This window comes from Cavia porcellus, unplaced genomic scaffold, assembly GCF_034190915.1.
Source record: "Cavia porcellus strain 051 isolate PalLab524CR breed Dunkin Hartley unplaced genomic scaffold, mCavPor4.1 scaffold_25, whole genome shotgun sequence".
Lineage (NCBI taxonomy): Eukaryota > Metazoa > Chordata > Mammalia > Rodentia > Caviidae > Cavia > Cavia porcellus.
The window spans coordinates 13345653-13364729 of NW_026947508.1; the positions used below are offsets into that span (position 1 = coordinate 13345653).

General features: G+C 58.0%; 1 protein-coding gene across 4 annotated transcripts in view; it reads left to right on the forward strand.

Annotated features, from left to right (window-relative positions):
- Positions 1 to 19077, forward strand: part of Pax7 (paired box 7) — a 95370-nt gene that overhangs the window by 69257 nt on the left and 7036 nt on the right. For all 4 annotated transcript variants that reach the window (XM_063235617.1, XM_063235619.1, XM_063235618.1 and 1 more), the window contains exon 8: positions 14771 to 15014. In XM_063235617.1, coding sequence (XP_063091687.1) covers positions 14771 to 15014 — 244 coding nt within the window. The remainder of the gene's footprint in view (positions 1 to 14770; positions 15015 to 19077) is intronic.

A 19077-nucleotide genomic window follows, 5' to 3' on the forward strand; every position in this document is an offset into this window, starting at 1 on the left:
GGCCCAGCACACTGTGGGGCCCGGTAAACAGTGGTGAGCAGGCACAGGCTCTCCGAGTATCTGTTCTGTGCCCACTGAGGACCCCCAGTGTGCCACACCTGGCCGTGCCTTCCAGCCCCTTACAGGGAAAGGGTAAGAATCAGCAAGCAGCCAGTCATCAGCCTCCAGAGAGGAAGGACACGCTGGCTAAGCCCAGGCTGGGCTGTGTCCCCTAGTCCTACTCCACCAAGGGAAACACTGACCTCAGGGCCTCCTGGAGGTCCAGCTTTGCTCACTGACCGTAACCTTGGCAAGTAGCAGTGCAGTGCAGAGGCCAAGAGGCAATAAGAGATCACATCATGCACAGTGAAGCCCAGAGGGAGCCCGAATGGTACCACCCGGAACCTCTGCAGGGCCGTGGGGACAGAGAGGGAGACGGGTTCAGCTCGGGAATTCTCGGGGCCAGGAATGGAAATGCTGCTATGCAAAGCCGTGAGTGTCGGACCTGGAGCTGGAGGTGATCAAAACAGAATTTGGGTCCTGCCTCACAGACGGGTGAGGTGGGAGAGTGGGTCCTGTGCAGGGCGGACAGATTAGATCAACACCCAAACGCAGGCATTGGCATGATGTGGGATGCCTGTTAAGGACCTCAGTTCCTGGGCTCCACCCTGGGAGCCTGTGACAGGAGGTTCTGCAGCAGACCAGGAAACCTGGGGTTTGAAAAGGTGTCGTCAGGGGCAGTGAGTCCATGGCCCAGCGCCTCCAAAGCCCTGACCTAGCAGGCTTCCACCTTGCCAACCGTGCCCAGGGTGAGCAGGCCTCGCTGTGCCCGGGGACCTTTGGGGACCCCTGTGCACCCCAACAACAACAGCATCTTGACCCTCCTTTCTCTAGAAAGTGACTCTGGAGGAACATTTGAATTGAACTGAGACCTCACCCCCAGCAATCTCAGAGCCAGGACCCCTTGAAATGGTTAACTCTTGCTGGGGTCTTCACTGCACAGGAGTGGGGTTGGTGGGTCATTCTGAGGGTGAGGCAGACGTGGCAGGGACCTGCGTGGTCCTGAGCGATGGCTCACCCTCATGTCCACCGCCCTCTGCCTGTGTTCTCATGGCATGGACACTCTGATTTGACACAAAACCCTGGGAAGCCAGGAACCCAGAGGCAGCCGTGAGAGTGAGAGTGGTCCAGCCAAGGCGACCAAGGCCTTGATCCCTCCATCCTGTTGGGATGCTGGGGCAGCAGAACACGGGGCCCTGACCTCAGCTCCCCAGCTCCTGTGGACCTCAGCTGTGACGCTGGCCCACAGCCAAATGAATGCGACCCTCTCACCAGACCAGGGGGCTCTGACCAGCGGCATCAGAGGATTACGGTCCCGTGAGAGCCCTGGCAAGTGTCTTATCACAAAGGAGACACGTCCAGGCTGAAATTGAGACGTGATGCCCAGGGGCAGAAGTTCCTGAGCCTCTTCCCACAGGGAGCTCCCCTCGCCTCCTACCATAGACAATATCTGCCCCCACCCCAAGCTCTCTAGATCTGTACCTGAGTCCCCGGAATGCCGACTCCAGCCCCAAAAACTCCATTTGCTGTCTCTAGACCTCTGAGTGAAGCAGCGCTCCTAATGGAGGTCACACTCTGCTTTGATGCCCAAAGGAATAGGGTTGCTAGCTGTCTTGCGCCATTCATGATGGTAGCCAACAGCTTGCTCACTCCAATACCAGCGGCTGACAAGGTATTTTCCCTCGAGTTGGCTACCTGGTCCTCACTGTACCCTGGCATTTGGAATCACCATGCACATTTTGCAGCCTCACAGGGAAAGGCCAAGGTCAACAGCAAGGAGTGACATCAGAATCCAAACTCCAGGGCTGCCCGAGGATTAGCTGGCCTCCTCTACACTGGGCTACCAGCACCAGAGGGACAGACGGGGACCCCTGGGGCTCCAGGTCTGGTCCAGACTTTAACAAGCTCCCCAGGATCTGTGGGAGCACTGGGTGATGTGCTCCCACACTGCTCTCCCTCCTCCCAGCTCTCAGATGCCTCCTGAGCTCCCAGCATGGGCTCCAGAGGCCTCCTGGACAGCAGAGGGTGAAAGGGAAGGAGCCACACAGTCCTCAGAGCCTGGGAGGAAGAGGCAGAGAGTGAGGGAGATGGGCCAAGGGCTCCCTCGCCCTGGAGTCCTCAGTGGTGCTGACCAGCAGCTGGACCAGCCTGCAGGCCCAGCATGGCCTGGCCTCCGGTGCTAAAGCTCCTGGGTTAATCCGGGGGGTTCCTGCTGCAGGAGGTTTGCAGGAGTGATGGGCAGAGAGGTCAGGGGCAGTTGGGAGAGAAGTGGACAGAAAGACAGACAGAAACAGGCGCCCGGAGACAGACAGGGACAGGAGGAGAGAACAGAAGGACACAGAGAGAGGGACACAGACAGAGGCAGACAGCAGGGGGAGAGAGGGAGACCCAGGGGAGGCCAGAAATACAGGAGCCGAGAAGGAGGGTCAGAGACCACAGTGGGACGGAGGCACACTGAGTGGGGAGCACAGACAAACCCAAATTACAATTCCAGGCCCACCAGCTCCAGCTGTGAGGCCTTAGGTTGCCCCATCCACCAAAGCATCAGGAGCAGAAGGGCCCTCTGTCCCCCGACATGGTAACCTGCCTGAGCTTCTGTCCACACTCCCCGCCCCCTTCCTCCTCCCTCGTCCAGGTGTCTGTCCAGACAGGGACTTTTGCCCAGCCTGCCCGAGGCTGAACCCCGGATGCCCTGGCCTCCTGGTGTGGTGGTGGCCGGTCCCCAAGGCCCCGGAGCCCGGGGTGAGAAGTCCTGCCCTTTGGCCAAGTGTTTCTCTTTAGTTCCAGATGCCACCCTGACAGGTCTCCCCTGTGATTAATGTCCCCAACCTCTACCCCGGGACCAGTTCCCCCTTCCCAAGCCAGCGCTGGCTGGTGGCTGGGCAGCACCGGGCCTGTGCCTTCAGGGTCGCCTCCTGCTCCCTCCTCTGCCTGGGCCACTCTCAGCCACTTCTAACCGTGGCTGGGTTTCCCTCAAGCCTGTCTTTTGTCGCCTGTGTGAGGTGTCATCAGTCCTGCCATCATGGCCAGGCGGGTCCCACTGAGCCCCTTGGGGTAAAGCAGAGAGACTGCAGGGTACCCGGGGAGCCCACACAGCCCTGATGACCATGTCACTTAAGGGCATGGGCACAGCACACCAGCTCTGCCAGTGAGGTGACCTGATGGTGGTCAGATCATTTATGGAAACGTAGAGCCTTGGAGAACTTGAATATCCTGTGCAGAGCAGGAGAGGAGGAGACCCCGCAGAGCTGGGGGGAGAAATGAGATTAGGACCTTGGCTGGCCTGGGGGTCTCCTGTCAGTGCTGGGGATCAGGCAGGAGTTCCAGTGCGTCATGTTGAATCAGAGGACGTGATTCCAATTAGGAGCAATGCTTGCCAGCAGCACGATCTTGGGCAAAGTAACTGGACCTGTTTGTGCCTCAGTTTCCCCATCTCCTAAACGTTAGATGGTAGCAGTGCCTGCTCCTTGGTCTTGCTGCCAGAGCGAATGGCCAGCCACTGGCATACTTGGAGCACTACCTGGCAGGCTGCAGGGCCGAGGAAATGCTACCTAGGTTTATGAAGGGCTCCAGGGTCGCGGTGTGGAGTTACAGTCGGAACTGGAGGCTCAGGTTGGAGCTGGGGTGTGCAGTGTTGGAGTAGTGGGCCTCCTCTCTGGCTCCCGGACCCCACCTTGCCCAGCTTCTTCCTGTATGACCCGAGGCACAGCCTTCCCAGTGGGCAGTGCCAGCCAGCTCCTCCTGCATCGCCATGGCTGGGGCCCAGACAGCGTCTCTCCTCTGCCTCTTGTTGGTTGCTATGTCAATGCCTCAATGCCGTGGGCACCATTTTTTTTTTTTTTTGGGGGGGCTAATTTTGTAGCTGTCTTTATCAAACAAGGATTCACAGGCCTTTATCCTTGATAAGTGGATTAGTCAGTGAGCTAAACAAGAAGGTGTGGGACTTCGGGGCTGCTCCAGAGAAGATATTTGTTTTGTAAAGAATGGAGCCTGCGTTCCCTGGCCCTGTACAGGGGAGGCAAGCGGGGTGCCTGGAAATAGCTGGAAGCACCATTTCTGTCTTTTTTCCAGGGCCAGGGGAGCCCTAAGTCTTCAGGACTTTCTGCAATGCTAATAGACAATGGGAGGGAGGCGGGGTCCTGCGGGGAGAGGCCCTGCGCCCCTCTGGTGAGGGGAGGGACGCCAGGATTAAATCCAGGGAGTGGACTCTGCTTGGCCCCCCCACCTCCCCTTTCCTTCCAGCCTGCTCTTTCCTCCCCACCTCCCCCTGCTCTCAGCCCCCGCCGCAGGCCTCTTGCTAAGCACTGGGAATCCCAGCACGGGTAAGATATGGTCTCGGCTCTTGCACCTCCACAGTCCAGCTGAACAAAACCAAACCAGTGAATGAACAGACCCCCTAATGAGGCAGCAGAGGTGCATCTGACTAGAGACTCTGGAGCACTCCTAGGTCCCCCTTGACCTGAGGGGCCATCTGGGCTCCTCAAACTTCCCTTCATCACCCTGCAAGCAGTGTGTGGTCCCTTGAGGCTCTGGGGTAGCAGGTAACATGGATTTCACTAGGGTCTTTACAAATGCGTGTGAATTGTACACTCCTTGCCAGCACATAGAGCCACGGATGTTGGATAACAGTAATTCACACATTAGCACTGTGGCCAGCTGACAGTTTCTCCAGGAAGTTCCTCCATGCTTGGCTTGTGACTGCATGGGGCGTGATGGAGGACGGGGTAACCAAGCCGGTCATAGGCAGAAGGACGAGGGGTTGTGCTTTGGTAGTCAAGGCCGGGAGGCCACCATCAGGGTGCCCAGGATGGAGAGCAGGGCACAGGAGCTTTTGAGAAGCATTTCTTTGCAGCAACCCAGACCTGGAATCAGAGCACAGGGAGAAAGGAGCAGAGGATGGGGGGTGCTTGGTCCAGATGTCCCGCCAGTGGGCTGAGAATGTGGGTCCGCGGGACCCCAGTGTTTCCACTTTGAACGTGAGTGGCCCGGATCTTAGGGCCCCTGTCCGTGCTGCAGCAGGAGTCTGGTGGAGGGGTCAGGGAGAGCTGAGGCTCTAAGACAGAGAGAAAACAAGGCAGCAGAGCCTCGCAGGTCCTCAGCTGGCCCCAGAAGCGTCTGTCCTCCCTGAGCTGCCTCCAGCTGAGTGTGATTTTGCTATTTATTTACATGTAATTATTGCTATGAGGTGCAGATATTAACGCTGTCAAGAGCAATTTGCTCTGACATTTTTCACTCGCTCAGTGCCCCCGCCACTCTCGCCGCTCTCGCTGGGGCTCAGGGCTCTCCCGGCTCAGCCACTGCATACTCGGGAACCACCCAGCCGGCAAGAGTGGGGTGGCGTCAGGGAGCTCACCCGGCTCTTCTGCAAACTCATTAAGCTTTGAAATTGAATTTGGTCCGGGAGTGGGCTGGCTGGGCCCAGCTCCACTGGCCGAGGCTGGCTCTGTCTGCCACAGGGAAAAAGGGGTAAGGGCCAAGCTGGCCAGGGCCAGAGGCTGCAGAGGGTGGAGGTACCTGGTGGGGACAGGCAGGAAGGACATCGTCAGGGAGAGCTGCTAGGCACAGCCTCCACACAGAGTGGACAAGGGTGGGCCTGGCCGCAGGCTTTCTCTGAGCTCTTGTTAGCCTCCCCACAAGAACCAGAAGCAGCAGACACCTGTACCCACTCAACTAAAAGACTTTGTCGTGGAGCCGGCCTGGCACAGAGGTCACCTTGCAGAAGCTGGTACCATAGGGGTAGGCAAAGGAGCTAAGCTGGCCCTGCAGCGAGCCCCTTAAGTAGATGCTAGAAGGGGAGCAGATTGATGATATGCACATCCTGAGTTCAAGTCCCAGCTCCACCACTTACGAGTTGTGCTGCTTTGGGCAAACTACCTAGAGCTTCGGTCTCCTCCAGAGCTCTAAGACAGAGCTGGGCCTTTCCCTAAGATCCCAGATGCTGGTCCTCTTGATCTTATCAGAAAGTGTCAGCTAGACCCTCCACGTAGCCACCTGGCATGTGGCCATCACAGAGCACCAGGGCACAGAACCTTCTGATTTCACAACATTCCAAGGCGCGCCTTTGAACTGGTGCCCGTCTGGCGTCATGAGGAGGCAGGGCTGGCGGTGCTGACCGCACACAGTAGGTGCTTACTAACTGGGGGCTGTGCTCCCCCATCCATGTGAGCCTCTCCAGGAACCCTCTTTTGGAAGAGGAAGCAGAGGCTGGCTCAGTCGTCCATTCCCTGGAAGGGACTGGCTTTCGGGATGGCAGGAGGCCTGAGCCATCATGGCCACAAGCCCCTAACACACTGTGATATGCGCCAGCTTGTCTGCCCAGGTATGAACCAGGCCTCGCTGCCACCACTCAGGCCCTGCCATGGCCAATCTGCATCTTCGTCTTCCACAATTACGGAGCAGGGACACCCCCCCACACCCCCCCACACCCCCGCCAGGGGTTGAGGGCTGAGAGCCCAGGCCTCCTGTCCTCCTCCAGAGTCAAGGAGGCCCCTCCCCGCCCCCACCAGCCCTCCCCCTCCCTCTCCTCCCCTGCAGCTCGGCCAATTAGGCCCCTGACACCTGGAGCAGCTGACAAACTGTTTCTGTCACTTGCTGTCTGTCTTTCATTAGGGCCTCTGGAGGAGGGGGAGCAGGAAGGGAGGGGAGGGAGATGGGATCTTTCATGCTTAGTAAGGCCAGATACATTAATTACAAAACGGCCATTTGCCGCGTGAAAGTGTGCTAATTAAATTTATGCAATCATTATCTTTAAATAGTCATATCTTTCCCAGCGATCAGCCCCTTCCTTCCCCAACCCCTCCGCTGCTCCGAGCCGGTGCTCTAATCCCTCGGCCGCCATTTATCGTGCCATCAGAGATGGTCCCCGAGTCCCACTGTGCTCCACCAGCTCTGGCACCCTGGGGCCCTGGAGCTCTCGGTCCCATCCTGGCACCAAGGCCTTCCAGCTCCACGAGCCTCAAGATCTGCCCAGGGAGTGGGGCCCGAATCTCCGTCTTGTGTTTCCAAGAGGGGTCTAGATGTTTGTAGATAGTTGGAGAGTGACAGCTTGTCGACCAAACATTGCGGATTTGTGTGTGTATGGGTGTGTTATGAGACAGAGAGAGAGAGAGAGAGAGAGAGAGAGAGCGCCTTTGACTTCTTGGACAATGGGTGGGAAGCCATTCTCTCCACCATGGCCACCACCCCCAGCTCTAGTCTCCCTAAAAGCCCCAAGGATTCCCTGGGTGATGAGGGGACTGTAAAATCCTGTCGGTCGGAGGGGCTTTTGAGCATCTCCTAACCCACACAGTGCTAAGCTATACCATAGCCCTTTTTAAAAAAAATTTCCTTTTGAGACCAAAGCTTACTAATTTTCCCAGGCTGGGCTCAAATTTGTCTTCCTCCTTTTTTTTTTTTTTTTTTTTTTTTGTCTTTTTGAGACGGAGTCTCTATGCAGTTCAGGTTGGCCTTGAGCTCACTTTGTAGCCCAGGCTGGTTTCGAACTCGCAACGATCGTCCTGTCTCAGCCTCCCAAATGCTGGGGTTACAGGGGCTGCTTCTTTTTCATTCAGCCAGGTCTATACCAAGCCTTGTGCTGGGGATGAGAACGTAAATGGCATTGTTCCTCCATGCTCACTCAGCCAGTGTTTGCTGGTCATCTCCTGTGTGCCAGACACCAAGAGTGAGATGCCAGGTCTGCCCCCACCCCAGCAGCTCCTGTCCAAATCCAGGGGTGCTGTGGCCACAGGAAAGTGTAGGGGCGTTGTATACATGGGTATTTGTGTGTAAATGTATTTGTGTGTGCAAGTGTGCACCAGCATATGGGAGGAGGGCAGGGTCCGCTTGGCCCATTCGGGGGCTCAGAGCTGCCTCTGGGTGAGGTCACAGCTGAGCCCCACCTGGGAGGTTCTCACCAAAGCCTCACCTTCTGCCCTCCTGCTGTGGAGCTCACAAACGGTGCCTCCCACCTGGACCCCCGCTTTCCTCCTCACTCCAGCAGAGGCTGCCTCTGGGGTCTCTCTGCCTCTACGAGGCTGAACTGCACACAGTGAAGAGGAGCCTGGTGCGGTTGGGGTGGGGCGCCCCCACCTGGCCAGAGATGGCAGGTCGGCAATCTCCTGTTTATGAAGGGCTGTGCAAGCAGCTAAGGGCCTGCCTGGGCCGGAGCCTGTTCAGCTAGCAAAGGGGCAAACAGGACACGCACGCTCACATACATCCGTGTATGTGCGGCCCCTCCACACACATGCACACACACACATGCCCACCGGCACAGACAGTTCTCATGTATGTAGCCCAGTAATCTCACGTGCATACATCCCTAGTCTCACACACAGTACTCACGCATGCACACGTACCACAGTGCTTTCACGCATGTTATTCCATGCTTGCACACATGCACACACACCAAGTTCATGAGCCATTTCAAAGAGGTGCAAGACAAGAGCAGGAGGCTAGAAGTCAGGCTCAAGGCTTCTTACCCTAGTCCTGCCTGTTTCCCTTGGGTACCTGTAGATGAGCCTGAGCCTCAGTTTTCTCATCTGCAAAGTGGAATAACAGTGCTTCATAGAACACTGGAAGGCTGGAAGGAAGTGTTTTATAAACCGTGAGGTGCTGCTGGGCATCGTACTGCATACCTGAAATCCCAGCACTCCGGAAGCTGAAGCAAAAAGATCACTTGGGAGTCTGAGGCCACATCGAGAGTTCAAGACCAGCCTGAGCTACATAGTAAGACCCTCCCTGTCTCAAAAATACCCCAATGCAAACACACAAGCAAAACTGTCAGGTGCTGTCCTCCTGCAAGTTCAGGAGTGACAGCAGCCAGGTATAGAAAGCTTTGGAGGCCTTCTGGAGCTGACAAGTGAGAGCAGAATGGGGGAGGGGGGCTGCTGTGCATGACCCTGGATGTGGGGGGGGGGAAGTGAGGGTGAGGGCCGCGAGCAGAGATGGCCTGCAGGAGTTAGGGGACAGGGACCCTGCAGGAAATCTTGTTTGGAAGCTCCAAGTCAGCACCTGAAGCCCATTAACGCTGTCCACAGGGGGGCGGGGAGGGGCCAGATCCTCTTAGCTGAGCTGAGAGGGAGGAGGGCTGGGGTGGCCAGCTGCCTGAGCTGGTGATTTCTCGCTTGCACTAATCCCAGCACAGAGCTGGGACAAGCAGGGGACTGGTGAGGCACGTGTGCATGTATGTGCATGTGTGTGCGTGTGCATGTGCGTGTGTGTGTGTGTGTGTGTGTGTGTGTGTGTGTGTGTGTAAGATGTGCATCTGGGTGTTCGTCAGGAGCGGCAGAAGGTGAACAGAGCCGTGTAGGTTTGCACTGGGAGCCAGCCAGCACTGCCCCTGTGGGTACATGGAGGGCTGTGCCCGGGCAGTATATGTGCGCACAGAATTTTCTTATTTTTTTTCTTTTTCCTTTTTATCGGTACCGGGGATCGAACTCTCGACTGCCTGCTTGCAAGGCAGGCGCTTATGCCGCTGAGCTGAATCCCCGGCCCCTCGCACAGCTTTTCTTGTGTATCATTCTTTGCTCATCCTCTGGCCTGGGAGTGTGTGTTTTGTGTGTACCCCATGTCTTTGCCCCTGTGGATTTACGTACCTGTGGCAGTCACAGTGACACTCTGGGGACCACCGCCTCATACTTGGCTGCCCTGAATCACCCCGGGCTCACCAAATGGACAAGCCCCATGTTCCATCCCTGGCCCTGCTCCCCGTCCTCTGCCTGCGGGGGGGTCGCCGCAGAGATGGACTCCACGCCCAGACTCTTAGGAACCAGGCTCAGTTGGGAGCTGAGCTACCCCAGATCACCTCTACCCCAGCCCAGGGTCACACACTCTGTAGTCTGAGGACAGTTTTTGGTCCATGGAGACGTTTTCGTGCAGCACAGGCAAACATTGCATTTTGTTCCTGGCAAGCTGCTCCCTGCTCACGTTGCTTCTGAAAGGCAGGGGATGAAGAGCAAGCGGTGAGCCTGGGCTGAGCTGGATCCAAAGCTCAGAGAGTGTCCAGGCTGCGGGTCCCACAGAGCTGGACACAGGAGGAAGCGACCGTGAACCTCCCTGCACAGGGTCCTCCGTGGCATGTATTTAGGTGTGTACACACATAAGCGTGTGTGTAAGTGGATTTGATGCATTTACCTAAAGCAACCTTGCAGATAGAAAGACTGTCCCACTGTCACTGGGGCTTTGAGGGGGATCCCAGCACTCCCCGCATCCCGCAGCCAGCGTGCATCCTTGCAACATAGCGTTGCGGAGTGCGGACCCAGGCCCCACTAGGCTGAGGCAGGGAGGCTTCCAGGGTTCGCCATCCTGCCGTGCCCGAGGACACCACCTGCACGTGCAGGCCAGAAGGGCAGGGGACTTGCAGAAGTGACACACACTGCTCTTGCTGGGTGGCACCTCAGCTTCGGAAGGCGGATGGCCAAGACTTTTCCAAGGACCAAGCAAAGCTTTCCTCAGATGGTGCCCACCAGAGGCCGGCTCCTGGGGGAGCAGAGATGAGCAACAGACTGTCCGTGACCGGGCAAGGGTCCTCAGGTCTGCTCTCCAGTGGCCTTCTGGATCTCAGGCTGGTAGCCTCCCCTGCTCTCCAGCAGTCAGCCAGGTGGGAAGGGCGTGGGGGAAGGACATGGGGGGGGGTCCAGGCCCCGTCTTAAGCATTCTGCACTCACTGGCTCATTCAGTGACTTACATGCCCATTGAACAGATGAGAAGCCTGAGGCCAGAAGGTTAAAGAAACTGCAGGGTCAGCTTGACAGCCATAGACCACTGCCGCTAGAGAAGATATTCAAGCCCCAGACTTCGGGGAGCCCCCAGACCCAGCACTGACTGGCCGGGTTTCACAGCAAAACTGCCATCCCTCTTGGGGACTCTGGGCTCCCCATCTGGCCCCTTGGACGTGGGGCTCCCTGGTCTGATTCTGGTCCATTCCCCCAGCTCCCACCACCCTGACCTCACCAACCCGGAGCCCCTGGCCTCCCTATCCCCTGCACCCCGCCACGGCCTCCGCCCACCCGCCGGTCCCTGCTGCAGAGCCGGGATGATGGGGTGGCCCCTCTAATTACCGCTGCGCTCCCCAAGCCGCGTTCAGTTATCACAGAGGGTGCAGACCTGGCAGCTCAGCCTTCTCTGTCCTGGGCCCTCGGGGCCAGCTCAGGAACGGAGGGAATTAATTACATTTTCCCGTCCCCTTCTTTTAAAGTAGGGGAGCGCGCCGGCGTGTCCCGGGGGAGGGGGTGGGTGAGCAGAGGCTGTGGAAGGGGGGCCCCACCCCCAAAACCAGCGAGCCTCTCCCCAGGGGCGGAAGGGGGGGGTGAGGCTGGCCCCTTATTGATTTAGGCTGGTCTAGGCTGGGACTGATTTGGAGCGGGGAGAGGGGAAAGCTGGGGGGGCAGTGCCTGGTGGGGGCGGGGGGGGCGGCTGTCACTCAGCCTGACGGACAGCCCGAGATTTGCCTTCAGATAAAACCTTACAGATGTGGAGGTCGGTATTGATTTTGAGTTAGTAACGGTAACCTAGCAAGAAGTAATACATTAGTGAACGCAAGGTCACCGGAAGACGTGAAACCCACCCGGGGAGCGGCCCACATTCTTGAGGGGGGCGACCACCGCATGGGCAGGGGCTTCCTCAAGTTCAAAAGTTTGCAGACCCCAGACCCCAGCCGCGCCCCTCCGTGTGGGCCGCGCTTCCTGCTTCTGTGGGTGCAAGGAGGGTGCTGACCCACAAGGCCACGGGACCTCTGGGGTCCCCTCCCCTGCTTCCTGGGGGGATTTGGAGGGAGGCACAGCGGGGACCTGGGAGACCTGGGGCAGATCCCAGCTCTGTGTAACCTGGCTGTGACCTCAGATGAGCTGCTTTGATGTCCTGTGCCCCGGTTTCCCCATCTGCAGAATGGGAGTAAGAATAACCCGTGGGCTTCAGGAAGCACTAGGGTGACCAGGTGTGACCCGGGGCCTGTGGTCCTGCCCCGGCAGGACGTCCTCTCCTGCCTCCCTTCACCTGGGTGCCTTCCGGTCTGTTTGGAAGCTGCTGTGCTAGGGACAGAGGGTGGGATGAGTCGGAGCCCTTTGATCCTGGGCCTGCAGGGACTCAGAAAGACGGAGCTGACACTACATAGCCCCGTTCACATCGACCCCAGATGTGGATTTGATTTGATGTCCCAGGGCAAATCTCATTGAGCAAATCCCATTATGGGAAAAGCTCCCTGGGCACAAGCTGTTTGTGAGCTGTCACTAACTGGCAGGGTCCAAGGCCTCTGAGCCACGGGGCACCACACAAGCCCTTTCCAACAAAGGACTGCGGGAGGCCTGGCAGCTCCCAGGATTTCTCTTCTCAGCGCTGACCCTCTTGCTGCTTTTAAACTGCTAGGTGTGTTCCTGCCCCAGGGCCTTTGCATGTGCAGATATCCCTGCCCGGTGAGCTTTTCTGTTGCCAGTCCTGTGTGGACTAGCTGGGTATCCCCTCTTTAGGACGTCTCACCTGACCCCACTACCCACCATACCCTTTCATTTTCCTTCTATATTATTTATCAGAACTAGAAGTTACACTGTTTATCCTTTCCCTTGTTCATGGTTGGCTTCCTGGGTTAGACTGGCAGCTCCTGAAGGGCACAGAATTGGAATCTTCACTGCTGTGTCCCCGAGCTTAGTGTCTGGCTCGTAATAAGTGCTCAGTAAACATTTGTTAAAGGAATTTAGCAGAGCTTTTCTGAGCTCCCTGTACGCAGCAGGCACAATGCTGCCTGGGGGGCTGCGGAGACAGACTACCCCATCTTTCCCTCAGAGAGTCGGTTCACAGGCCAGCGTATGTAGAGCCTGGCACATAGGAGCCCTCTATGAAATGTTTGTTGAATGAATGAAAATTGTCTTCAGGAAATGACATACTGTTAGGCGCTGTCAGAGCAGAGAGTGCAGCGTAGGGAAGGATGGAGGAGTTGGGATGGCCTTAAGGACAGATCGCAGACGCCCTCCTGGCGGGTCCTGAGGAGACTGATAACTCTTGACCTGGTGGTCAGTCGCGTTTGCGGTTCTCTGTGGGTCCCTGTCCTGCCGGGTCTGTGCACCGTGCTGAGCCCATCCCGCAGCGCCCTCCCCACCTCCCCTCACCCCTCTGGCTGGGCATCTTGGCGGTGTAAGGGGCCAAACTGAGTCTCCACGCGTGGCAGCCCCTCCCTGCGTGTCTTAGGCCCGGGCGTCCTCTGTGGGGAGCAGCCGCGTGTTACAGGGTGGGGAGGAGGACGGGTGGAGAGCGGGCTCTGGACTGCAGAATGCGTTCCTCAGTTTACCCGGAGGTCCTTTCCTCCCCTTCCAGCCCCGTGGCCGCTTGCTCAGGCTGGAGGAGACCTGGGGGTACAAGCAACCTGGGGAGCCCGCTGCCCCTAAAATAGAGACGTTTCCTGATGTCCCTGGCCCTGGCTGCTGGCCCTTTCGCTCCTGTCATCGCCATCTTGGTGCAGGGGGATGGGCACCAGCCTATCCCCCCCCCGACCCCCTCAAGCCCCCACCACCACTGAGCAGCCCCGCAGGGTCTAGAGGAGGAAGGAACGCAGGAGGGCGACCCAGCCAAGTGGGCAGTACTTGGAGCGGGGGAAGAACTGGGCCAGCTGGGCCCATAAGTGAGCCGCTGATCCCAAGGGTACGACCCTGCGAGGGTTCGGAGGCATTGGTTGTGTATTGGAGAGTCAGTCCTGATGTCTCCCCGGTAGGCTGGGGTGGGTGAACCCCGCTTGCACGCCTGCTGTGAGAGCTGGACCTCAGCGTTCCCATCTGAGAGATGGGCGTCATGGAGTAATGGCTGTCACTGAGCCAGACTCCCTATACAGCCTGCTCCACAAAGGCCGCACCCATTTCCTAGCTGCCCTCTGTGTTGGGGCCCATCCTCATCTCCTCTCCTCAGCCTCATGGTGCCTCCCACCAGCTTGACGGGAATCCTCCGTTCTCAGAGTCCCCTGGGCCGGTCACCAACCCTGCTCCTGTTACTCTGTGCCTCGTTGCCTTCTCCAGCCAGACTCAGACCCTTCTCCGCTCCATCCTGCATCCTTCTTGATCCTCTGAAGTCCTACAGTCCTCAGCTTGCAACCTGGGGCCAGAGACACCACCAGGGCCTGTTTGACGAATGAATAAGTAAACACCCCATTACCCTGGTACCAGGCCCTCTAGTCTGCAGACGGGCCTGGCATGTCAGTTGGAGTGCCGCCACCAATGATGACTATTTGCTGACCCCGTCCACGTAGGGCGGGGGTGATGCTCACAGACATCAGGTAGCTGGTTAGAACCAAGGCATGCCTGGGAAGGAGTTGGTGGAGCCGGCAGACGAGGCCTGCTCTCATGTTTGTGCTGGAAGGTGGACTCTTCCCGGTGCGGGAAACAGCTCCCCCACGGATGGGAGAGGCACCGTCCGCTCAGACGCCCAGGCACCTGCGTGCCTGCGTGGGCTCATTCACTCGGCCGCCAGGCTCCCTGGACTGGTTCATTCCTGCCCACACGCGTGCATGCATTCGTTCATGGCCAGAATCTGGGGGTACAGAGGGGTGCGGAAGGCCCTTGGGCTGCCCTGTGCCCTGGAGCTCTCAGGGGAAGGGGCCCCCACAGTCAGGACTCGGACAGAACAAACACTAAAGCAGTAACCGCCGTACACACGCGGGGCCTCGAGTCAGCCACCCCAGCAAAAGGCTGCCTGGGGCCGTCACGCGTGGTCCTCGGTTGTGCTGGCGTCCTTGGGGTTCCGTCCCCTGGCAGGGCACTGACCATCTCTCCTGCAGGTTATGAGCATCCTGAGCAACCCCAGCGCGGTGCCGCCCCAGCCACAGGCCGACTTCTCCATCTCCCCCCTGCACGGTGGCTTGGATTCGGCCTCCTCTATCTCGGCCAGCTGCCAGCGGGCCGACTCCATCAAATCAGGAGACAGTCTGCCCACGTCCCAGTCCTACTGTCCACCCACCTACAGCACCACCGGCTACAGCGTGGACCCCGTGGCTGGCTACCAGTACGGCCAGTACGGCCAAAGTGAGTGTCCCCTCCCGTCCTCCCTGCCCCTAATCCGAAGGTCTCTTTCTCTTGCTTATTTCTAGAGACCAAATGGTGCCAGGGGGGTGGGTATGGGAAACGGGCCCATTTCACAGGTGGGGAAATTGAGGTGCAGAAAGGGGATGGAGTTGACCCCAGATGATTCTGAGCTGGGACTTATATTCAGATCAACTCCTGATTAGACCGCTGCTTGTGTCCTTAGGCTCCTATACAAACAGAAGAGCCACAGATGTCACTTAGCATTTTATAGTCACATTTTAGAACATAAGAAGAAACAAGTGGACTTCTTACTAACACGTTATTTAATCCAGTATATCTAGAAGAGGATCACGTCCACACGTAATCCTGCCTTCTCTCTTTCACACTCCTGCCCTGCCATCCAGTGTGGGTTTTATCCGCCCGACCCATTTTAATTCAGACAGAAAGTGCTCATCAGAAATACTGGATCGGTTTTAAATTTCATACAGTTTATAATTGGGGACGTGAATTTGCACACCAAAGTTGTTCCAAATAGACTTGTAAGTTTTCCAACCATGAAATAACTAAATTGAAGATCAGTTTTAAAATTTAAATTAGATGAAACTAAATAAACATTGCACCGGACTCCCTGGCCTGGTAGCTGCCGTGGCGGTGGCGCCAGGGCGGACAGCCCAGTGAGGTCCTGTCCCCCTCGCCCCGTGGTGTGCGGGGGAGCTGTGTTTGGCGCTGTGTCCCCTGCCCAGCCACCCCCTGGCCCTCGGTTTTCCCAGCCTGCTGTGGTCTCCCACGCTCACCCAGCGCCATCTGCTTAGCAACTGGCCTCAATTCGGGAGGGCGGATCCTCAGACCGAAGGCTGGAAGCGGCAGGCTGGGCCAGCGGTGGGGCAGACCCAGCCAGGACAGGGAGCCAGAGGTCAGGTCGCCAGGCCCCCTCCCGCCCCGGGGAGGCCTCACCTGCTGGTGTCAAACTAATCAGAAGTGGGGGGTGGCCAGGCCTCCATGCCCCAGGGCGTCCTCCAGCAGCCTGGCCCAGCCCCTCTGACCTCTGTCCCTGTGCCCCTGTGACCCACTCCTCCTCCCCTGGCCTTGGCCTCCATGCCTAAATGAGGGCCAGCTGTGTCAGCCTCTACCTCCCAGCTGTGCTCAGGGACCCTTTCTCTGTGTGTGCGCACACTCGTGAGTGTGAATGCATCTATAGGGGCCGAGTTACGGTTCATGCAGTCACCCGAGTGTGCTGTGTACAGGTCTCTTGTCTGACCCGTGTATAGCACATGTGTGTAGCGTCACAGACAGACAAGTTACGTGTGTGTGTACATGTGGGTGCACTGCATGTGATTCTCACTCATGTGCACTAAATGACCGTGTCATGCACACATGCTATGCACACAGGTTTGTATGTATGGACACATAAGTTCACATGCACGCATATCCATGTGATAGTAACACACATGCTCAAATGTGCGTGCAAGTGTACACTTTGTGCAGAGCGTGTTTGCGTGTGTGCTGTGTTTGCTATATGTGCCCGCTTGTCCCGTGTAGACAGGTGTCATAAGCATGCATGTGTGTGCCTGTGATGTATGCGTGTGCAAATGTGAGCGGCACTGTGTCCCTGTGTGCAGAGGCGTGTGAAGGGGTGTGCGTGTGCTCGATGTCTGTGTACTTGTGAGTTTGGGTGTGTGCACGGGGCAGCGTATGCGTCTGGGTGTGCCCTTGTGGTGTGTCTGTGTGCATGTGGCCATGTGTGCACGGGATGCTGGGAAGCAGGGTGCACTCGTGTGTGCAGGACCCCAGAGGGACCCAGCGGCCCCCTGGCCCCGTGCATGTTCCTGGCTCCAAGCGGGGCACACGTGCTCTTGATCAAGATTTGAGAACGGAGCAGCGGCAGCACGAGCGGCCCCAGGCAGGCCTTAGTCACACCCCGAGCTGAGCGCACAGCGCTCCAGGGGCGCCTGCCCAATTCGGAAATAAAATTAACCCCAAAGTCAGCATGGGGCGGTGGGGGAGGGGATCAAAAGAGAAGGGCCCGGCGGGCGAGAGAGGAGTGCGTGCTGCCTTGGCCAGGAAAGCTGGCGGAGATGCTCCCCCCCCTTCCTCACCCCTCCCCCCAGCCCTCCCTTCTCTCTTCCTCCTGCCCCTCCCCCTTCTCCCATCCACCCAGGCTTCTCCAGGGACAGCTCTGACCTGCCTGGGCCACCTCCTCTGGCCCTCCCTGAGGAGAAGCCCCCCCCCCCCCGCTCCAATGGACCCCACCCCAGGAGGCTGTGGGTTGTCTGGAATGCTCCTCGGTCACCACTTAGTCACACACTTGCCTCTCTGAGCCTCAGTCTTTCCGGCTGTGAAGTGGGGCCAGGGACGAAACCTTCCACCTCCAAGTTTTCCAGCACCCCATTCCCCTCGCCTCTGACAACCAGGGCAACCCAGAGACAGATGGCTTGTGTCCCACTAACCCTTTCCTACCTGACTGCATGCATGGCTGGGATCCCACAAAATGCACCGAGAGGCACGTGTCCCCAGCTTCCCCTGTGTGTGCACCCAGGCTCACTTGTCACCTGCACACATCTGTCCTGGGTGTGGCTTGGCCCATGGGACACTGGCTGAAATGCATCCTCCTCATTCGCTAATGTGTGGACACACACGGATCCAAGACCTAAGCATACAGGAGGCGACATGTGGGCCCAGGAAGGAGACGTGCCCGTTTACTGAGCACCTACTGTGGGCCTGATTCCCAGCCTCAGCCGCCTGGCAGTGTGTGTGGCCTCCCCTCCCCTCTCCCAGGTGACGCCTGGCATCCCAGAGGTTGTCTGTCTGAGGTCACCCAGCAGCAGCAGTGGAAGGCAGCGCCAGCCCAGGGAGGGCCTGCTCAGCTGTGCACGGAGGGCGCCGGGGCTCCCTCCTCACCCTCCTCTCCCCTCCTGCCCCCCCTCCTCTCCCCTCCTCTCCCCTCCTCTCCCCTCCTGCTCCCCCCCCCCTCTCCCCTGGTCCCCCACCCTCCAGGACACCTTCTCACCTTCTTTTCCCACTCAGGCCATTGTCCACCCATCTGTCCATCTCTTCCTGTCCCCGGGAGGGGGCCGGGGGGGCCAGGGACGGGCACTCTGCAGATTAATATGGCCCGGGTGCTCCCAGAGGCCAGGGCCATACTAATGATGGGGCTGATAGGACGCAGAAGTGTGAAAGGAATTTTAATAGATCTGACAAGTCTAATAAGAATTTGTGTCTAGAAGGGTCCTCCTCTGGGGCCGCGGGCTGACGAGGCGCTGACGGCTGAGATTTGTTTACTGGTTGGCACCGTGGCCACAGCTCCTGCCAACTCCTGATTAATCTAATTTGAGACGTTTAGAGCCCAGGCACAGGTGAGAGGCAGAAGAGGGGACACACGGAGAGGGGACACACGAGGGAGATGGAGGGATGGGGAGGGCCACTGACAGAGGCCCTGATGAGGAGAGTCACAGCCTGGCCGCCCTGGCCCCTCGGCTCCGCCCCGGGAGAGGCAGGCTCGGTGGCACTGCGTGCCCCTGAAGTTGGCTGGGTCACCAGTTGACTCGGCATTTCTTTGGCCACCTGGACAGGGTCCAGGCAGCTCCTGTGTGCTGGGCCTGGTACTGGCAATGGGAAAGGTGCAAGAGGAGGAGACATGCAGAATGCACAGAGGTGCAAGGGGACAGATTCGAGCTCTTCCTTGTCACGCGCTGTATGTGACCGAACCAGCAACTGCCCTGTGCTTCAGTTTGCACATCTGTCAAATGGGAAGAATCTAGAATCTAGAACTTAGCACATAGTAAGTATGCACTAAGTGAGTGCTCTCATCCTGACTTTTTGCCCCAAGTACTAGGAATTGACCCCAGGGCCTTTGAACTGCACTCCAACCCTAGCCGTTTTTTATTTTTGGAGGCAGAATCTCACTAAGTCGCTAAGTTGCCCAAAGTGAATTTAAACCTGTGATCTTCCTGCCTCAGCTTCGCAGAGTCGCTCTGACTTCTGACCAGGCCAGTCAGACTCAGGCCTGCAGGGAGGACTGCAGAGCTAGTGTCAGTGGTTGGTGAGGTGTGGAATAAGCCAAGCA